Source organism: Sesamum indicum, linkage group LG1 (assembly GCF_000512975.1).
Source record: "Sesamum indicum cultivar Zhongzhi No. 13 linkage group LG1, S_indicum_v1.0, whole genome shotgun sequence".
Taxonomy (NCBI): Eukaryota; Viridiplantae; Streptophyta; class Magnoliopsida; order Lamiales; family Pedaliaceae; genus Sesamum; species Sesamum indicum.
The window spans coordinates 18356879-18377158 of NC_026145.1; the positions used below are offsets into that span (position 1 = coordinate 18356879).

The 20280-nt window shown below is 38.0% G+C and overlaps 4 protein-coding genes across 5 annotated transcripts in view; 3 read left to right on the forward strand and 1 right to left on the reverse strand.

The window, feature by feature from the left end:
• LOC105173753 overlaps positions 1 to 1363 on the forward strand; it is a gene marked incomplete in the record, with an annotated part of 5342 nt that extends 3979 nt beyond the window's left edge. Inside the window, 1 exon segment of the mRNA XM_020696924.1 lies at positions 3 to 1363. Coding sequence (XP_020552583.1) covers positions 3 to 1033 — 1031 coding nt within the window.
• On the reverse strand, positions 4160 to 6723 carry LOC105173759 (transcription factor bHLH13-like). The gene is made up of 2 exons (XM_011095642.2): positions 6517 to 6723; positions 4160 to 6397 (listed from the first exon to the last, which is right to left on the reverse strand). The coding sequence occupies exon 2, from the start codon at positions 6128 to 6130 to the stop codon at positions 4343 to 4345; it is 1788 nt and encodes a 595-aa protein (XP_011093944.1). The 5' UTR covers positions 6131 to 6397; positions 6517 to 6723; the 3' UTR covers positions 4160 to 4342.
• LOC105173766 (exportin-2) lies at positions 7142 to 12217 on the forward strand. The gene is made up of 2 exons (XM_011095649.2): positions 7142 to 10293; positions 11737 to 12217. Exon 1 carries the CDS (start codon positions 7360 to 7362, stop codon positions 10273 to 10275), a length of 2916 nt encoding a protein of 971 aa, XP_011093951.1. The 5' UTR covers positions 7142 to 7359; the 3' UTR covers positions 10276 to 10293; positions 11737 to 12217.
• Positions 14609 to 19737, forward strand: LOC105173774 (auxin response factor 18). Of its 2 annotated transcripts, none has more exons than XM_020693555.1 (14): positions 14609 to 15125; positions 15679 to 15794; positions 15861 to 15972; positions 16061 to 16117; positions 16307 to 16459; positions 16808 to 16892; positions 17068 to 17158; positions 17253 to 17417; positions 17504 to 17617; positions 17704 to 17776; positions 17861 to 18008; positions 18091 to 18701; positions 18774 to 18961; positions 19055 to 19737. In XM_020693555.1, exons 1-14 carry the CDS (start codon positions 15087 to 15089, stop codon positions 19200 to 19202), a joined length of 2100 nt encoding a protein of 699 aa, XP_020549214.1. In that variant the 5' UTR covers positions 14609 to 15086; the 3' UTR covers positions 19203 to 19737. The 2 variants fall into 2 exon arrangements, with proteins under 2 accessions (XP_020549214.1, XP_011093958.1); XM_011095656.2 differs by having other exon boundaries at positions 14610 to 15125; positions 15877 to 15972; positions 19055 to 19735.

The window sequence follows — 20280 nt, forward strand, 5'->3', positions numbered from 1 at the left end:
AAAACAAGCTGGAGCTCATATTTCTACTACGACGCCCATAATACCTACTGAAGGACAATTGTATGACACAGTTAGTGCAGTTCATCCTGATCGATTGATTGCTGCTGAGAGAAAACAGGAAGCTGATGTGTCCACTTCGTTGCCTGCATTTCCTAATCAAGGACATTCGCATCATACAGTTAATGCAGTTCATTTTGAACGAGTGAATCCTATACAGACCACCCGTCTTGATGGAAGAAATTACAATTTATGGAGGCATCAAATGGAATTTTTTCTGGATCTGTTGGACATTGGATACGTGCTTGCGAAGCCATGCCCCAGCATATCTTTGGACCAAGAAACTAGTTTGGATGAGAAGGTTAAAGAAAAAGCTGCTGTTCAAAGGTGGATCGATGATGATTACATATGCCGCCACAACATTTTGAACTCTCTGTGCGACAATCTTTTTCAACTGTACTCACAAAAAAGTTGCTCTGCTAGAGAGCTCTGGGAAGAACTGAAATTAGTCTATGACGAAGATCTCGGAACAACAAGGTCACAAATTAACAAGTATATTCATTTTCAGATGGTTGATGGGGTATCAATTATTGAGCAGGTTCAAGAACTGCACAGGATTGCCAATTCCATTATGGCTTCTGGAACTTGGATAGACGAAAACTTTCATGTAAGCACCATTGTCTCCAAGCTCCCACCTTCTTGGAAGGAATTTCGTGTTAGATTGATGCATGAAGAGTTTATACCATTTAATATGTTAATGCATCGTCTTCAAGTTGAAGAAGACACTCGTAACTGCTTCAAGATGGAAACCAACTATAAGAAGGGTCTTATAATAGAGCAGAAACTTGACTACAGACTCGGAATCAGAAGAAAGGAAAACAAGAGAGTTTGCTATAGCTGTGGCAAGGAAGGGCACATTTTCAAGAATTGTCCTGATAGAAAGTTTGAAGCCGGGGACAAGAGCAATGAGAAAGAGAACGGAGTTTTGTCTCCAAATACAGACAACAAAGTCGCTGACATAGCAAACACAAAGTAAATTCAAAGTGGAGAAACAGTGCACTCTATTTGAAGTCGGGGATAGCCTTTTAATACTAAAGCCAATCAGATGCCTTCTCAGCCAATCCCCTGCAGCAAGTAATACGAGTTACCTCTCTCTTTTTACCTCATTGCTGGTCCTTGTTAAGAGGAATTTGACCAGTGTCAAGTCTATCTGTATACATACTGTAGGAGAAACTGCAGTTGCATTGGTTTCACTCTCCAGTTTTCACTACAAACTTTCTACACACATAAATCTGTTTGATAGTTATTAGATCGTTTTCTGATGAACTATTGTGAATGTGGATTAACGTAGGACATGTTCTGCTCATGCCTTGGAATAATCTGATCATTCATACTGTCGCTTATTAATACTGATAAAGAGAAACATACTAGCTTTTATTGCATTTGCATGTGTCATATTGCAGATGAGCGTATTGGGAGGCAAGAATAAAGCTATATAAAGTAATGTTATGCTATTGTTGACCTTTGGGCTTAAAGCTTAATTACAATATATATGTATATATATTATCTTGTTCTACCCTATAGACTATAGTATAGTAGCACTGATGTTTATTTGCTGTGGTGTGGTCCCATTTATACTGATAACTTGGTATTCTTGAAACTTATCAAATAGTGAGTAGTGTTGTAAAAACTCGATCGACCTTAATTCTTTGTCCTAAATTATTTATCAACATGGTACAATCAATTATTGAAACTGGAGTAGTGGAGTGGTTATTAATCTTGTAGCTTTGGGTGGTACTGCTACTGGTACTGGTACAATGGTACCTATCTATCTTCTTACCATTAAAAATTTGAATTTAGGGTGGCCCTGCAGCTGCAAGAAGTCAATATCTCTACGTTATCCATTAATAATTAATTAATCACTATAAATGTTTTTGTCATGTCCATTTGCCAACCAATCAGCTCTCTCCCTCCCACACCCACCCAAACTCCTTTCTTTATCCTCAAACTACAATTATTACATACCTCCATCTCAATCTATCTATATAAATAAATAAATAAAATTTTATATATTTGCAGACACACACACACACATATATCTCAATCAGTAGTGTGTGTTTTGTGTGAGAGAATTTTGGCACCATATCATCATCTGCTTCTGCTCTTCTGCCCTTTCATCGCCAAGAAAGAATATCTACCGCATGCCGTGTAACAATTTTTGAATAAATTAATTACAAGTCAAAAAATGGATTGTTGTGGTGAGCGTGTTACATAGAATGGAAGTGAGAAGTGGATGATGCACATGATATGATGTATAGCCTTCTACCTCTATGCATGTTTATGTTCTGTGATCCTAAATTTCTAATCATTTTGCCAAAATATATTTGTTTATCAAACACTTAGTCTGACTTTTTATCTCTCCTTTGAGATTTAGTATAATTATATATAATTTTTTTTATTTGAAAAATTATAGTTACTATTTTGATATTTGTTTTCGCCTAACAAATCAGTCCCTTCATTGATCAAAATTCACTGAACTTGTTAATATTAACAAAAAAAAAAAATGAATAAAAATTTATGTGTACCCCCAATTGATCTTACTGATTTATTGCAGGTAAAATAAATTTTTTTATAATCAAATTACCCTATACATTTTGAAATGTTAATACATGTGAGGTGGTATATCTTCTCAGTTATAAAGGTAGTTTGCCAGAAAAATAATATTTGACCTGCAATAAGTCAATAATAAGTTTATCGAGTATAAATATCTATTTTTATTCAAATTTTTTGTTATTATCAACAAATTCAATGAATTTTAACTATTTGGGGGACTTATTTATTATACAAAAACAAATCTAAGAAGTATTAAATATAATATTCCAAAGTATAAGGAATAGGAGATTTACGTAGAATTATAATAAATATCACCGAAATGGAATTGAGTGTAATTATCTCCTTTGCTTTTGCTTTTTCTGAATTGTGGGTCAGACACAAAAGCAAGATATTTGTTTGAAAAATATTGTGAGTTTATTATAATCGATATTTATTTTTAATGTGAGTTTTGTAATATCAATTTATTGTAATATGAGTTAATGAATTGATTGAATCCACAGTTTCTTTTTTTTTTTTGAAAAATTATTATTAGAGTCATGATCTTAATATTATCATTTTTGTTTTTTTTTTAAAATTCCAAATTAATATTATGTTCTATAATTTACTATACATATACAATTCACACGAATTATATATATAAATATATATTTTAAAAAAAGAATGTATAGTTGAAGTTATGATGATATGTGTTGGATGCTTGCAAGTTACTACCATTACAGTATTATTAATTACGATAAGCTCTGGATAGGAGATTTTGAGAAGTAGACAAAATATATATTGACAACTATGATTATAATTACTGTATTAGCATATATATATATATTACCTTACTTATCTCTGCAAATATGGTTACTAAAAACAACTAATTTGAAAATGAAAATCATGCAATTAATTAAATGAGTAGTATTTCAATACACAAAAAAAATGCAATTTAATTAAATGGGAGGCTTCTTCCATTTCATGTGAAATTCAAATAATGTCCCACTTCATAAATCACTATCAAAATTAGTATGACAGTGACCTAATATTATTTTTATAATTAAAAAACTTTAGGTTAAAAAATGATGAGGATTTAGGGAATAATTTGAATGATGTGAGGTAAAATAATAATAAAAAGGCATGATTCATATTTCTATATTTTAAAAATTCTACCTATAAAAGAAAGAGAAGAAAAACAGTAAAGAGTGAAAGTGATGATTAGGTAGTAATAGTAATAGAGTGAATGACGGCACTACAAACACGTTTTCTTTTGGAGAAGAAAAGAAGTGAGTGGTCTGTTTTCCACCTAAAATAGTTTGGTCTCCCCACATTCAACACGTTTTAAAGGAAACGTTTTTCTTGTTTTTTCACACTCCTCATTTTTACAACAACACTCGTACCTTTTTTATTTTCACAACACATTATTCTCAACCCTTTGCACCATTGAGACCTGGGATTCTACTTTCTCTTTTCACACTGTAAACAATAATGGAGTTCAAATGAAATAAAACAGATTTCAGAGACCAAGTCTATCAACTTGATAAATTTAATTAATCTTGCAAATTACGACATAATATATATATATGTATACTATAAACAAATTGAAATATTCTATTTCCTAGCTGCTCGTCAAAGGATGCTTTTTTCAACTACTTCTAACATTAACTGCTGTATATCAAAATCTCTGCAAAAGCTTGCTTCACTGCATATCTTATATATGCCTAGTAACTTTGTTAGCTACACCCGACTCCCATCACCCAAGTGAGGACATCGGCTGGGAGGAGTTGGACTTATGGGACAATGCTTCTATCAACTTCTCCTTAGTCACCCCTTCTGATCCCTTCGATTTTACAACAAATGTGTGAAAAACCCTCTCACTCCCTGTAGCCATTTTTGCTTCAATAATGGTTGCCTCTGCATCATTGATTGCTCGGATGACTCTTGATGCTGGGTGGGTACGCAAGGGGCAGCTAACCCTCACGGTCACAATGTCACGGCAAGCTTCAACGTCGATGCTCGAAGCCGTATCTTGCATTTCTGCCTTAGGATTAGCTTCTGAACCTGATGCTTCCCTCGGTACGCTTCCAAGTCTTTCCCTCTCAGACTCCATATCCTTCACCTTCTTCTGAAGTTCAGTGATGTAAGCAATAGCGTCCCCCAAGAGGGAAGCTTTGTCCATCTTAGAAATATTTGGTACAACTGCTCGAAGAGCATAGAAATACTGGTTCAGCTTCTCTCGCCGTTGCCTTTCTGCCTCCACATGATTGAGAGGCTCCTCTCTTCCATTGGCAGGTTTCCGACCACGCTTCCTAGGCCTCTTGTCTTCTAATAGCCCTGCAGGCTCTTCTTTGCATGAAGCCTCAATATCTGAATGCTCCGACTCACCATTATGTGGATGGGAGATTATGGGCCTTGACGTCGCTCCAGTAAAATCAATCTGCATTTGTGCCGGCTTTTGATGCTGAAAATTGTTAAGCAGAAACTCTTCCCTAGCTCCATTGACGAGCTCAGGAACCTTATTTGCTGAGGTCTGAGGATTATAGATCTCTACTGCCTTCCCTGGCTTTACGTTGGCAAACTGTGACCATGTTGCACCATGAAAACCGTTCCGGCTGTTTGCGAATGGCATCTTGCTCGCATTCCAAGTCCTGTCCTCCTCGTGGCTGACGGCAACTTTTTCCTTAAATTGCATGCGGCCTGAGTTTAAATCCTGCCCGAAAATCTTGGGGACTACTTCCGGGCGGTTACCAATCACCAAATTACGAATGGGGCCGTTTGCATCATTTTTGTCGGTTATCACCGCAGCTTGCTTAGCCCTGATAAGCGACGAAAATGAGGAAAAGGATGATCCAATCACCTTTAGGAGCTCCAAACTTTCCGGAATACACCTGACTGACCCTAATTCAACCACCCCAACGTCAGTTGGAATCAAAACAATAGTTTGCATGCCAGCACACTTTGCAAGAAACGACCTAACGCAATAATCAACAGATGGCTTCAACGCATCCGATAACCAGACATGCTTACTCGATCCAAAGCACCTCCCAGGACCCCCTTCTCCCCTAGGGAAGGAAAAGTACATAGACGCCAAGAAGAACATCTCAGTATCGGTAACCCTATCCAATCCAAAAGCATAACTATCCTCATCGCTCCCCCCAAACAATGTATGCAACTTCTGGAGAACCCTTTTTCTCATTCTCTGTTGAGACTCATCCTCAAGTCTCATTTTGAGGATTCGAGTAACCTCGGACTCCTCATCTTCACGAGGCTCTCGGCAACACCCATCACCCCATCCCAAGACCAAGTCTCCCGACTTAGACCTAGAAAGCTGCCAAAAGATGGCATAATTCCAACAAAATTTAGAAGCGTTTGGGTGCTCCACAAGATCTGAAAGCTTATTCTGCAAATTCTCATCATTCCCCATCGCCATCAATGAGCATTCAGCAGAAACTGAGCTTGACATCAAGTAATCAAAAGCCTTAGTCCCCAAAACCGCCGCCGCCATGGCTTTATCCTCGTTATACCATCCAACACCCCCCATACCAAATTCTAATTTTAGCCCACAACACCAGCCACGAAATAAAAGCAGTTTTTCAACTTTAAAAACCCAAATAGCAGGGAATAGGAAGAGGCAATTATAAATCTCCAGTCTCTCGATTGAGAAATCCCAAATCGGAAAAACTCAAGAATATGCTATAAACCAATAGAACACCAACCCATCACAGCTCTTTCCCAAGAAAAAAACAAATCTTTCGTCAGAAACCCTGGAAGCGACAGCCCTTAGTCTCAGATCTCAAACATCACAAATCTATAGAAACATGCATGAGAAGAAAGAAAACAGAAAACGAATTTAAATGTAAGTAAAAGCTGAAATTAAAAAAGAAAAAACATGAAGAAAGAAAAGATTGAAGGGAAGGAATCACTGACCAGTGTGTTGAAGTTGTTTCCAGTTTGCAAGAAAGAGAGTATTAAAGATATGTATGGAAGAAGCAAAAGTTTAATAAACAAATGATGAGCAGCTGAAGAAGTGAAAAGAAGAAGGTTGGGTAGGTGTTTGGCTGTATTTGCAGAGCGAAGAAGGGGGAGAGAGGGAGAGGGATTTGTGTAAATAAATTGGTGCATGTGTATGAAGTGTGGAGAATAGTGAAAAAGTAACCATGGTTAGGTTTAGAAAGCAGTGGGCGACATTCTTGTGTTTAGATAGTTAGAAAGTGGGTCACAAAATAAATAAAAATAGCTCTTCATTATTTAAATATTAAATATTGATTCCTTGATAATGTATGTCTAGAAAAGTGGTGTTATAGGATTAAACAGGTTTAGTTAATTAATATTTAAAAATAGAAATGATGGAAATGCACGTGAAGGGCGTGTCTGCAGCACGTGAACTGCATTCAATATATTTTAACGTTTTCGGCGTGGCCCAAAATGGCTTGCTGGGATTGGGCTTGGGCTTTTCTATGACTCATGGGAGCTCATTATTGGGCCTAGCCCCTTGGGAGGCCCAATTATAAATACTTTCTCACCAAATTTCTATCTTTCTTATCAATCCTAATCCTCCTGCCTGTAAACACACAACTCACAACTCCCAACTCCTCCCTCCCTCTGCCTCTTCCCTTCCTTTTTCAAATTATATACATTACTCTCTCTCTCTCTCTCTCACCTACTTTCTTCCTCTTTTCTACTCATCTCCCTAATTCCTCAATTCCATCTAAGCTTAAACCCTAGCCCCCCCCCCCCCCCCCCCCCCCCACATTCCCTCTCCCATAAAATATGGAGTGGAACCCTGAAACCCTACAATTCCTCTCCCAGTGCTTCCTCAACACCCTATCCCCAATCCATGATCCCCGCCGCCGTGCCGAGCAGGCTCTCTCCGACGCCGCCACTCGTCCTAACTACGGCCTCGCCGTTCTCCGCCTCGTCGCCGAGCCATCCGTCGATGACCAGATCCGCCAATCAGCCGCTGTTAACTTCAAGAACCACCTCAAAGCCCATTGGGCCGTCCACCCCAACGACCCTGCCCATATTGCTGTGCCCGATCCCGAAAAGGAACAGATTAAAGCTCTAATTGTTACTCTCATGGTTAATGCCTCACCAAAAATTCAAGCTCAGCTTAGTGAAGCTTTAACTATTATTGGGAAGCATGATTTTCCTAAAGCCTGGCCTACTCTGTTGCCAGAATTAGTTCTAACTTTGGATAAATTGAGTCAGGCCAACGACTATGCGTCCGTGAATGGGGTTTTAGCAACCATTAATTCCTTGTTTAAGAAATTTAGGTACCAGTTTAAGACAAATGAGTTGTTGCTTGATTTGAAGTACTGTCTTGATAACTTTGCCAAGCCATTGTTGCAAGTGTTTAAGCGGACTGCAGGGTTTATAGACCAAGCTGTGGGTTCTGCTTCTGTGAATGCAAGTGTTCTTAAGGGGTATGTAGAGTCACAGAGGTTGTGTTGTAGGATTTTCTATTCACTGAATTTTATGGAGTTGCCAGAGTTTTTTGAGGATCATATGGACGAATGGATGATTGAGTTCAAGAAATATTTGACTGTAAAATACTCTGCTCTAGAAGATAGTGGAAGCGATGGCCTTGCTTCGGTTGATGAGTTGCGAGCTGCTGTTTGTGAGAATATTAGCCTGTACATGGAGAAAGAGGAGGAGACATTTCAGAAATATTTGAGTGGATTTGTGGAGGCAGTGTGGGGACTTCTAGTGGTCGCCTCGAATTCTTCTAGTCGGGAGAGGCTGACTGTGACTGCTATTAAGTTCTTGACCACGGTGAGTACAAGTGTTCATCACACTCTATTTGCGAGGGATGATATACTGCAACAGATTTGCCAGAGTGTCGTGATTCCCAATGTGATGTTAAGGGATGAGGATGAGGAGCTATTTGAGATGAATTACGTGGAGTTCATAAGGAGAGACATGGAGGGCAGTGACCTTGACACTAGGAGGAGGATTGCTTGTGAACTCCTTAAGGGAATTGCTTCAAATTATAAGGAAAAGGTCACTGAGAAGGTTTCTTCTCAGGTACAGAGTCTTTTGGCATCATTTGCAGAGAATCCCGCTGCGAATTGGAAGCACAAAGACTGTGCTATCTATTTGGTTGTCTCCCTTGCCACAAAGAAAGCTGGTGGCAGTTCTGGCTCCACTGATCTTGTTGATGTTGAGAGCTTTTTCGGGTCTGTTATCGTGCCGGAACTCCGAAGTCAGGACGTAGATGGGTTTCCAATGCTGAAAGCTGGTGCTTTAAAGTACTTCACTATGTTTAGGAATCAGATTTCTAAACCTGTTGCATTAGCCTTGCTCCCTGATGTGGTTCGCTTCCTTGGCTCCGAGTCAAATGTTGTCCATTCATATGCTGCCAGCTGCATTGAGAAGCTTTTCTTGGTCAAGGATGAAGGGGGAAGGGCGAGATACTCAGCTACAGATGTCAGTCCATTTCTGCTTGTACTAATGACCAATCTTTTCAGCGCCTTGCAGAAGCCAGAATCTGAGGAGAATCAGTATGTGATGAAGTGCATCATGCGGGTCCTTGGAGTTGCTAATGTCTCACATGAGGTTGCTTTACCTTGCATCAACGGTCTGGCGACTGTTCTAAACAGGGTCTGTGAAAACCCTAAAAATCCCGTTTTCAACCACTATCTGTTTGAATCTGTGGCTCTTCTAATAAGACGGGCTTGCGACCAGGATCCATCAATCATTTCACCTTTTGAAACAAGCCTGCTTCCCAGCTTGCAGTTGATCTTATCCAGAGATGTTAGCGAATTCTTCCCTTATGCATTCCAGCTACTGGCTCAGCTCGTTGACTTGAATCAATCTCCTTTACCAGGGAATTACATGGAGATTTTTGCGATACTCCTTATGCCTGAATCATGGAAAAAGTCTGCAAATGTTCCAGCCCTTGTCCGTTTACTCCAAGCCTTCCTCAGAAAGGCACCGCATGAACTGAATCAGCAGGGGCGATTATCTAGTGTCCTTGGAATATTCAACACGCTAGTTTCATCTCCTAGTACTGATGAACAAGGATTTTATGTGCTCAACACTGTGATTGAAAACCTGGGTTATGATGTAATCCATCCCTACATTAGCCACATTTGGGTTGCTTTATTTAAGCGGCTTCAGTACAACAGAACTGTGAAGTTCATCAAATCTCTTGTCATATTTATGTCACTTTTTCTGGTGAAGCATGGTCCGGAAAAGCTTGTTGGTTCAATGAATGCCGTTCAGCCTGATGTTTTCCATACAATCTTGGAGCAGTTTTGGATACCTAATCTCAAGCTAATAACAGGTTCAACGGAGCTCAAGTTAACTTCTGTGGCTTCGACTAGGCTTATATGTGAGTCTGTGTCCCCTTTAGATCAAAAGCTGTGGGGTAAAATGCTTGACAGCATTGTTACACTTATTTCACGGCCAGAGGAGGACAGAGTGGAAGAGGAGCCTGAGGTTCCCGATTTTGGTGAAACTGTTGGTTATAATGCCACATATGTCCGCCTCTACAATGCTGGGCGGAAAGAAGACGACCCTCTACCAGAAATCAATGATCCAAAACAATTTTTGGTAGCATCTCTGGCAAATCTATCTGCTCGTTCGCCTGGAACATACCCTCGGATCATTACCGAAAATCTTGAACCAGCAAATCAAGCTGCTTTATTTCAACTTTGCAGCTCATATAATCTCACAATAGTTTGAGGCAGACGCTGTCATGTGGTAAGTTTTTACTGTTTCACCGACTCTGTCTGTGCCTTTACATGTTAAAATTTATGCATTACTTTGGGATTCTGATATTCGAACAGTTCAAGATTGCTCAGTTGAGTGATGAACATGGTTTTCACTATCATTATATATTACTATGTCACAACTAATAAAGATTGCAAAAATAATTTTCCACTCTATTTCAAACTGCATCTAGCCTTGAGACCTGTCTTTGCTCCTATTATCTCTGTTGGGATGCATGCAGTTAGGGCCTGATACATGATGAATATGATTTAACCTTGTATCTTACTGTTCTGCTGTTATATGTACTTTCAACCTCTTACATGTTTTATTAGTTCCATAATGTTTTATGTTCTCAAGTGGTTACATCAGCAATCTGTTAAAACATGGGTTGCTTTTGGTGAAATTAGTTCGAAGCTGTGGTGAACCTTTAATATGTTCATATTCTGTCTATGTGATCTTCTGGGGTAAGTCAGAATTTTGTTTAACATAATTTGTCTTATCTCCATGCATGTAATATCACCCATCTGCTTGTCTGCATTTTGTTTGACAAATACAACAGTTGAACACATGAAACAACTTCTGTAAGAGAGTATTTAATTTTGGCTTTATATTATTGATGAACAGAAGGTTTCAGAATAGATTGTATTATGATGTTCTGATGCTTGTTAAACAAATACCCCTGACACAGCCCGCGTAAATTGTTTGTTGTGCGAAACATTTATCTTCTACTACTCCCATTCTTATTTTGAAGCAACAGAATGGAAGACGCTAGTGTCAGGTGCAGTAGAGCTTTTGATTAACCGACTGCTCTAGGCAAACTGCTCAGTTGATGCTTAATATTCATCATTTCCCTCGTCTCACTTCATGGCCATGCAACACGTCTTCTGGGTTTCTGGAAGACCTTTGGCTTTAAAGAAGTTTTTGTGTCACCTGACCTCTGTCCTGGCTCTTTCTAGATTTTGTTAAAGTCAATTTTAGAAAAACACATAAAAGATCTAAAGTTGCTGAAAGCGAAATTGTAGCTCTACCAGTTTTAAAAAATTTAAATGTACTGGGCCTTTGCTTAAAATTGGTATCCATATTCTGAACATATGAATTTCTTAATAAATTCCTTATTTATGTTATATACTTAAATTATTGTGTGTTGGATAAAAGAATTCTGGCACTACAAGCATGTTTCCTGTAGAAAATGTTGTTTTTCTTCACTTTCTTGGTTAGCCCTTCATTGACAATTAACTCGTTCTTCTATGATAATTTCTTACCACCAGCATCTCATTTGAGCGTTAGCCTGTTTGTTGTCTTATGCTTGTTTATTTCCATTCTTGTTCCTTAAAAAAATTGTCATTAATTTACATGGTATATTCATCAACAAACGTTTATCCAGTTTATTCGTTGCTTGTTTGACCTTCTTCTTCTTATTTTTTTTTTTTCCAGGAATGATAACCAAATCACGGGAAACAGAGTGGTTTCTGGTCATAGTTTGTGGGGTCTGGTTATTTTCGATGTTTGTCTTTGAGCATGCTTGCATTCAGTCAACTGGTCAGATAAGTCAATACCCATCCATAAATTTTCAGGTCGTATGTCGTAATATTAATATCCCCTGGATGGAACTATCAACCAGCCACATCATAGAATTTGGTTTGGGGAGAATGCATGACAATTTTGCTTCAACATGCATTTATATAGCTGCACAAAAACTTGTTTCTGCTGTTCTCTGGAGCGATTGAGGCTTACACAGGATATTGTTTGTTGAGAGCTCAAGTTATAAACAACTACTTTTGCTGTATGTCTTGATTTAGTTGGCGTGAAGGTTAAGTCATGGTATTTCTGCCTTTCGCCAATGGTTTCTTGGGATGAAATTAAAAATTTTCTGTTGTACCATCAGTTTTGTTGATCGAATCATGGCTTTCCCTCTTGTTCTTTTAATAAGCTTTTAAGTTCAACAGAACATAATGGATTGTGCTGTGATCAGACAAGGACAAACTTAAATAAACCAAAGTTCAGATTAAAGGTTATACAAAGTAGACGCAGGGCATATTTTTTACTGCATTTTGGCAGCATATGGCCAGTGTGCTGCTAACTAAATTGGTTAAATTTGTTTAGAGTTTGAGATTGAATTGTTGAATGTTAGAGTAGTAGTGTTATGGACACATGGAACCTCATAAATATTGTCTCAAAACTTAGAATTTGGTCTCTATAGTTGGGAAGTTTTAGAATGTTATGTTAATTGATTACTAGTCTGGATATGTATTTATGGTTATTTTTTAATTGATGATAATTTCTCTAGCAAACCTGAAGGCAATAAGAATATTTAAACTAATAACTTGGTTATAACATGCTCAAACGACATACACATGTAAGGTTCTTGTTAATGCGGTGGAGTTGACCTTAACTCTTGTTAATGTGGGCTTTGTGGTGTTGATTCTCTAATGGGAATAATTAACATACTTGAAAGTGTATTAGAAGAGGAGTAGTAAAAGGTTAAGGCAAATATGGGATTTTATTTGTATTAAAGAAATTGGTAATAGAGAGAGATGATGAAGTAGAAGAAAGTCTTAGTTAGAGTGGGGGATCTAAAGATTCTCCATTAGATGGGCTATCAAAAAAATCCAATGGTTAGGGAAGTGTCAAGAAAGTTGGTCAAATTGTACGGACAAGAAAGGACCTAAATCCGAAACAATAAATAATTTTTTATTTAATAATGGAGGGGAAAAAAAAAAAAAAAGAAAAAGGACAGCACTAGTGGTGAGTAGTGAGAGTCTCTCCAATAAATGTTGTGAAAGTGGGAGTGGTGGCTGCCATCTTTACTAGTTGTTTTTATTTTTCTTTCTGACAAAGGAGAAGGGTTTTGAATTAGTAGTTGGTTGGTTGATCGTTTTTTATAATTAATTAGTGGTGAAAATGTCCAATGGAAGTGTAAGGGATACCAACAAAACAGCACAAACTCTTAACTCTGTTTTATAAGATTGGGACCACAATTCCTACATTACACTTGAGATTATTTAATTAATTGATACACATTAACATGTAAAAATTATATGAATTTTTTAATATGTATGTATGTATGTGTTAAGTGAAATAACAAATTTGTTAGAGTTGGTTTCGAGATGCCTAGGAACAAACCAAATGGTCCTCACATGGACCACAAAAAATGTATACGTACTCCCACTAATGGTAATATGTATTTAGTGCAAAGAATAAATAATTAAGAAATGGGGGTGGGGGTATTCCAATTCCAATTCCAATTCGAATTCCAAAATTCGAAAAGAATAGTTGTTGCATGATGGGATCTAGTATCCAAGATCATTTCTGCTCAACTTGAATTAATTATGGTATAAAATCTTGTAATCCAAATGGAATCAACAGTAGTTTAGATATTAAGAGATTAATATTTAAGCATAGCAGCTTAGAGTGAGCAGAGGGAGAGGGAATCGTATTCATATCCCAATTATCTCTTTTTATTCTTCTAATGATCCAATGCAATAACATCCATATTACCCATTCCATTGTTTAATTGGGGTGAGACATGTCAGCACTTTTATGGTATGCCACGTGGCTCCCCATAATTATTACTCTTCACTTGACTGATTTTGTCATAACCCAATAAATTTACTTTTCCGCTCCCTCAACTTTTACATTTAAAACAGCTACCTACCTTTATATTTTTTCATTTTTCTTTCAAGAAAAACAAAAAAGTTTGGGCTTACCCCATACATACATACATACATACATACATACATTTAATTACGATCATTTTCAAAATGAGCAATGATGATAAACCGTGTAAACTAAACTCACAACTCCCCTCCTTCATTTATATATACATCTAAAGTCAACTTGTGGAGTCAAACCCATCCTTTGAATTTTTCTTTTTCCATTCAAATTGCAAAACCCCAATTTCACACACTCAAATCAATTTTTAATTCACATACTATTTAATTTTTTATTTAAATTAATTATATAATAAGTACAATATATTTTTAATATATAATTCATGAAAAATGATCAATCATACCACAACTGTATTAATAAAATGATCATGAAAAATTGTATATATGTATCATCATCATCATCATCATCACATCATGTAACGTTTGGTTCAGGTGGTGTTGTGTGTGAGAGAGAAACAAGTGAGGAGTTTTTCAAGAGGAAAAAGAACAAAAAAAAAAAAGGGAAAGGGTAGAGTGGTGGTATTGGTCTTGGTTACTGAAGAGACAAAAGCAAATAGCGGTTTTGTAACTGAAAAGTGAGAGAAAAATGAGCTGAATTCCTGCATCCATCCATTGAAAGGGTAGGGTGGTGGTATTGGTCTTGGTTACTGAAGAGACAAAAGCAAATAGCGGTTTTGTAACTGAAAAGTGAGAGAAAAATGAGCTGAATTCCTGCATCCATCCATTACACACATAACACACACCACACCTCCTTCAATGCTGTTACACAAACCTATACACCCACACCCACATTTATAGACAGAGAGACTGAAAAGTAGAAAGACAAAGTCATGAGGAAGAGATAGGAATGCATTCAAAATTAAGGGCCGGTTTGATTAAGTGTTTTGTTTTGTTTGTTCATGATAATGGATATGACGGGTGGGCTTGGATTACTGATGATCATCTTAAACGGCGTACGTTGAAGTGTGTGTGAGACTGCTGCTGCTTTCTCTCTTTCTTCTTCTTCCTGCCCTGCCTGTTCAAGTATCAAGAATCAATACCTCTTTCTTTCTCCTTTCTATTTGCCCTTCTTCTTCTTCTTCTTCTTCTTCTTCTGCCAACTTTGAATGGCGCATGCTGATGCCCTCACTGCACCACCTTCTCATCAAACTGGTATGACTAAATGCTTCACATCTTTTGGGTTTTCAGAATTTTACTTCTTTTAAGAGTTGGCACGCTAAAAAGGGCCTCAAACTCAAACCTTCTATTTTTATCCGCTTCTGCTCCCAAGTACGCATATTTATTTATCTACGCCTCTCGTCATCTCTGCATCCTGGGTTTCTTTCTTTGCAATTGATAAGTGGTTTCATATTTTTTATCTGATATTTGTGTGACAGTGCCTCTGCTTGGTTTACTGAATTTGGTTTTCTTGATTTTTTATTAATTTTCTATATTCATGCAAAGCCTTAGCATTTATCAACTATTCGATAAGAAACGCAAATCTTTATGTCTCTATGCAGTTAAGTTGTTTTCTGTCCTGTGTTTCAGTTTGGTTTTCCTTTAAGCTGAGAAGAAGAAACAATTTGAAAAAGGATTTTCTTAAGTGTTTTCATGTAGATTTTAGTGTGTGTTTCCCCTCTCAGCTCTCTAGTCTCTTCCCTCTTCTTTCTGGACGATTAAGATTCTTGGATCCGTTAGTTCTTGTTAAATCTTCCTCTGTTGGTAGGTTTGGGAAGTGATGATCTGTATACGGAGCTGTGGAAGGCGTGTGCTGGACCTTTGGTGGCTGTTCCTCGTAAGGGAGAGAGAGTTTACTACTTTCCTCAGGGTCACATGGAACAAGTAAGCTTCCATAATCCCCACTTGAGAATTTTCATTTTTCTTTTTGTTAATTGCAGTTTGATTTAGGTGTAATAACTTGCAGTTAGAGGCGTCAACAAATCAGGAATTGAATCTGCAAATCCCCAGGTTCAATCTGCCCTCAAAGATCCTCTGTCGTGTTGTTTACATTCAGTTACTGGTATTGTTTCAAACATTTTCTATTTTCTGCTTCCATTTTTGTTTGCTCTCTTTGATAAGTTTTGAATGTTTTCTTTGTGTTTTAATAGGCCGAACCAGAAACAGATGAAGTTTATGCCCAGATCACTTTACACCCGGAACCAGATGTAAGCGATGACTCTGTTTACGGTCGCCATTATATTTGAATTAGAGCTCATACCTTTAGTTATTTGACAAATTTCTCACTATGCGATTTGAAATTGTGTGGCTGGTGACTTTCTTGTGCTGACCCTTCTTCATATTTGGATGTTCATGTATATATAACTATGTAAATCTTCATATGTGAATTCTTTTAGCAAGCTGAGCCGACCAGTCTGGATCCTTCCCCTCCAGATCCACCAAAGCAGACTGTTCACTCTTTCTGTAAGATCTTGACGGCATCTGATACAAGCACTCATGGAGGTTTCTCTGTTCTCCGGAAGCATGCCAATGAATGCCTGCCCCCATTAGTAAGATATTTCTTCTCTTTCTACCTCTCATAAGTTGGATATAAGGCAGAAAGATATTAATTGCTCATTTTTTTGAATATCCCTCTAGATAATTCACTCACCAAAAAGACACTGTTACGGAGTCTACCAACCTTTGTACATAGACTCTTGTTTCTTTAAATTGCTAAGATCGACAATTATGTGCTTTGAGATGCAAATCTGTTTATTTTCGGCATGAAGAATATTAAGATATTTGGAACTGAAGCTGCTCAAGTTTCTTATGTTCTCATTGTTCTCTTTTTATTCTCATTCTATTGAAATGTTAAACAATTAACGATGATATTTGATATGCTGTTTGTGATCCCTAAGGATATGACACAACAAACCCCAACCCAGGATTTGGTTGCCAAAGATCTGCATGGGTATGAGTGGCGGTTCAAGCACATATTCAGAGGTAATAATGTCGTACATAGAGTTATACACCTTTCTTTAGTATTCTTTATTTTGAATTTGATCCTAGAGTTTGTCTTCAAGTTTATACATGGAGAAGATTGTCATTTTCTGTGTTATGATGAGAGTACATGATCCCTCTTAGCCCCCTTATGGCTGCTCCAACTGCTTGTCATCAGGTCAACCCAGGAGACACTTACTTACGACTGGATGGAGTACATTTGTCACCTCTAAGAGATTAGTTGCGGGAGATTCTTTTGTTTTCTTGAGGTATTTTGCTGTTCATACTCATACAAGTTCTGCTTTCTGTTCCTTCTGCTAGTGTTGCTACTGTTAAAATTTGATGCACAAATCTTGATTACAGGGGTGATAACGGGGAATTACGTGTTGGGGTTCGCCGTCTTGCTCGACAACAGAGCTCTATGCCACCTTCTGTCATTTCCAGCCAAAGCATGCATCTTGGAGTGCTTGCGACAGCGTCACATGCTATTACAACACAAACCCTATTTGTTGTGTACTACAAGCCGAGGTATCTCTTTCTCTTGCCTCTCAAACTTATTCATTGCATCTTTGTGAAACCATAGCTTTTCCTTTCATACTTTTATGATTGATCAGGACAAGTCAGTTCATTATTGGGCTGAATAAGTACTTAGAGGCCATGCAACATGGATTTTCAGTTGGTATGCGTTTCAAAATGAGATTTGAAGGAGAAGATTCTCCTGAGAGAAGGTTCTTTCTTCGTTTTTCTCCATGGTATTTTTTTGAGTATGAAGCTTATAGTTCAGTTATTAACTCACTAAATTATCTCTTTTCAGGTTCACGGGTACTATCGTTGGTGTCGGAGACTTCTCATCACAGTGGACAAACTCTACATGGCGGTCACTTAAGGTTAATAATAGTTTCAAAGTATGGTCTTAAAGATGCAAAATGTACCCTTGATGATATTAGATTTCTGTGTAATTGCTGTATCAGGTTCAATGGGATGAACCAGCATCTATACTGCGGCCGGAAAGAGTCTCACCATGGGATATAGAACCTTTTGTAGCTTCTGCTTCTGTAGATGTACCACAGCCAGCTATCAAGATCAAAAGACCTCGACCTCTCGATCTGCCTCTTACTGGTATAAACATTATAGCATCTTTTGTGATAAACCGACAGTAACGATTATGCATATTGACTAGTGAGACCAATATTTAATGTAGAAACTACTACCCCTTCTGCCGCGTCTCCTCTCTGGTATCCGAAATCAACCACATCCATTGAGTTGAGCCACTTAACTAGTACTAATGATGTCCAAAGCAGTGAAAACCAAATTTTCTGGCCTCCAAAGCAGAAAGACGTAAACAGCAGCCTCCCCTGTTCTAGGGCACATCCTGGTGGAGTATGGCCATCTACATCACAAATGAATAGTTCTCTAAGCCTGTTTCGAGAATCTATCGAAGACAATAAAAATGTTGCAGTACGATCTGTTCTTCCTGATTTTCAGTCTCCTGTCTCATCAAGGGCAAGTAATTGTCTTGACCAAGTTGAAGGAATCAAAAGGCTCGAGGCTGCTTCTGCATGCCGGTTATTTGGCATTGATTTGAGGAACAATTCAAACAAAGTTCCACCAGTGGGAAAAGAAGTGTCTTTTCCTCGGGCAAACATCATTCCAGACTGTGATGCTACCATTAAGAAATCTGAAGCTGATGGGATGCAAAGTGTTGATCTTTTGAATTCATCAAAAGAAAGAAAGCATGTACAGACAGAGGTTTCTCCGAATGATATGCAGAGCAAGCTGAGTCTTGGTTCATCTTCAAGAACTCGGATCAAGGTAAGTTCTCCTTAGTTGTTGAACTTTTATAAGCGCATGTACTATTTTATTTATATATTCCATTTGGAGAAGGTTCAAATGCAAGGGATCGCTGTTGGACGTGGCGTGGACTTGACTGCTTTCGGCGGGTATGATGACCTTATCAGTGAACTGGAGAATATGTTTGAGATTAAGGGAGAGCTTCGTCCTAGGAACAAATGGGAAGTAGTTTACACTGACAACGAGGGGGACATGATGCTTGTGGGTGATGACCCATGGCCGTAAGTAGTTTTAAGTTTCTTAGAAGTCAATCTTAGATTTGTCATATATCAATTATAACACCTTTTTTTCGACCCTCTCTTGTGGTTTTGCAGGGAATTCTGTAAGATGGCTAAAAAAATTTGCATCTACTCTAGTGAGGAAGTGAAGAAGATGACTCCTAAATGTAAGCTACCTCTGTCATCTCTAGATGGCGAGGGCAGAATCTTAAGCTTGGAATCACAACCAACTTTAGAAGCATGAAATTTGTATATCCTCTTGTCTCTGTTTCTCTTCTTTAAAGATACTTTAGATTGGGGGGTACACAACTTGGTAGCACTGGGGTGCTCGGTTTTCTTGAAACTTGCTCTATAGAGTTTAGCATAAGCGAACGAAGTGGACTAGGAATGCAGATATAGTGGTTAAGAAACTCCTCGAAAACAAGATGAGTCTTGGAAGTTGTAAATACAATATTTGTGGGGGTATTTGATGAAATTATTAGGCAGATCTTAGTGGCCCGAGGGTCTAAAAGCGTTGGATCCTCAAGGTGGTCCACTTTGATTTTGCTTGAAAGAAGATGAGTTTGTATAAAGTGTATACATGCTTGTCCTTTGATGGCAAACTCAAGTGTTTTGTATTTTTGTGTGGGACAATTGCTTTAATTCTGTCAGTATATGCATTTAGTGAGACCTTTTTCTTCCTGTGATACATCATCCATCATGTTGATCTCTGTTAGGTAGTGTTGAGGCTTTTCATTCTTAGGTTTGCCTGGAATTATCACCACCATTGTACCCCTTTTTTCCCTAATCGTCTGCATAATGTTTGAGGTTTGTGGACAGTGGGTGGTCCTGAGATGATGGTCTTCAAGCAGTAGCACGCATGTGACTGACTCTCCCTATATCAGGGAAGGTGGGGGGTTGTTCGTGGTCCCAAAATATATTTTGGCTTCTGTTGTGTTATCCCTTTTGGTGTGTTGGAAGATATGCATTGATAAAGATGAAAAAATAAATGGGTTGTGTTAGTGTTAGGTTGGGGGAGTTGTTGGGTGTGAACTCCACAGTCCTCATCATCACATGATTGTATAGTGGAAAGGCACAAAGTCAACAATCTTTGCTATCCTTTCCTTGTAACCTAAATACACATAAGTAGCGGGGAGAATTCTTGGAAAATCCCAATCTATCTTGTTAGATTCATTGCATTGTGTGTTTGATTTGAGGGGGAAAAAAGAAAAGAAGAAAGATTGATGATGTTGGTGGGGGTGGAAGTGGAAATGGAATGTGCAAGTCAAGAGTTGCTATCATATCGTACAAGATTTTGCTTTAAAAGGAATTGAAAGAAGAAC

Bases quoted from the DNA above. Each gene is read 5' to 3' on its own strand.
- LOC105173759 (XM_011095642.2), bottom strand. From the start codon at position 6,130: ATGGGGGGTGTTGGATGGTATAACGAGGATAAAGCCATGGCGGCGGCG.
- LOC105173766 (XM_011095649.2), top strand. From the start codon at position 7,360: ATGGAGTGGAACCCTGAAACCCTACAATTCCTCTCCCAGTGCTTCCTC.
- LOC105173774 (XM_020693555.1), top strand. From the start codon at position 15,087: ATGCTGATGCCCTCACTGCACCACCTTCTCATCAAACTG. The intron at 16,893-17,067 runs GTAATAATGTCG...GCTTGTCATCAG, and splicing joins GTTCAAGCACATATTCAGAG to GTCAACCCAGGAGACACTTA. The intron at 18,962-19,054 runs GTAAGTAGTTTT...GTGGTTTTGCAG, and splicing joins GTGGGTGATGACCCATGGCC to GGAATTCTGTAAGATGGCTA.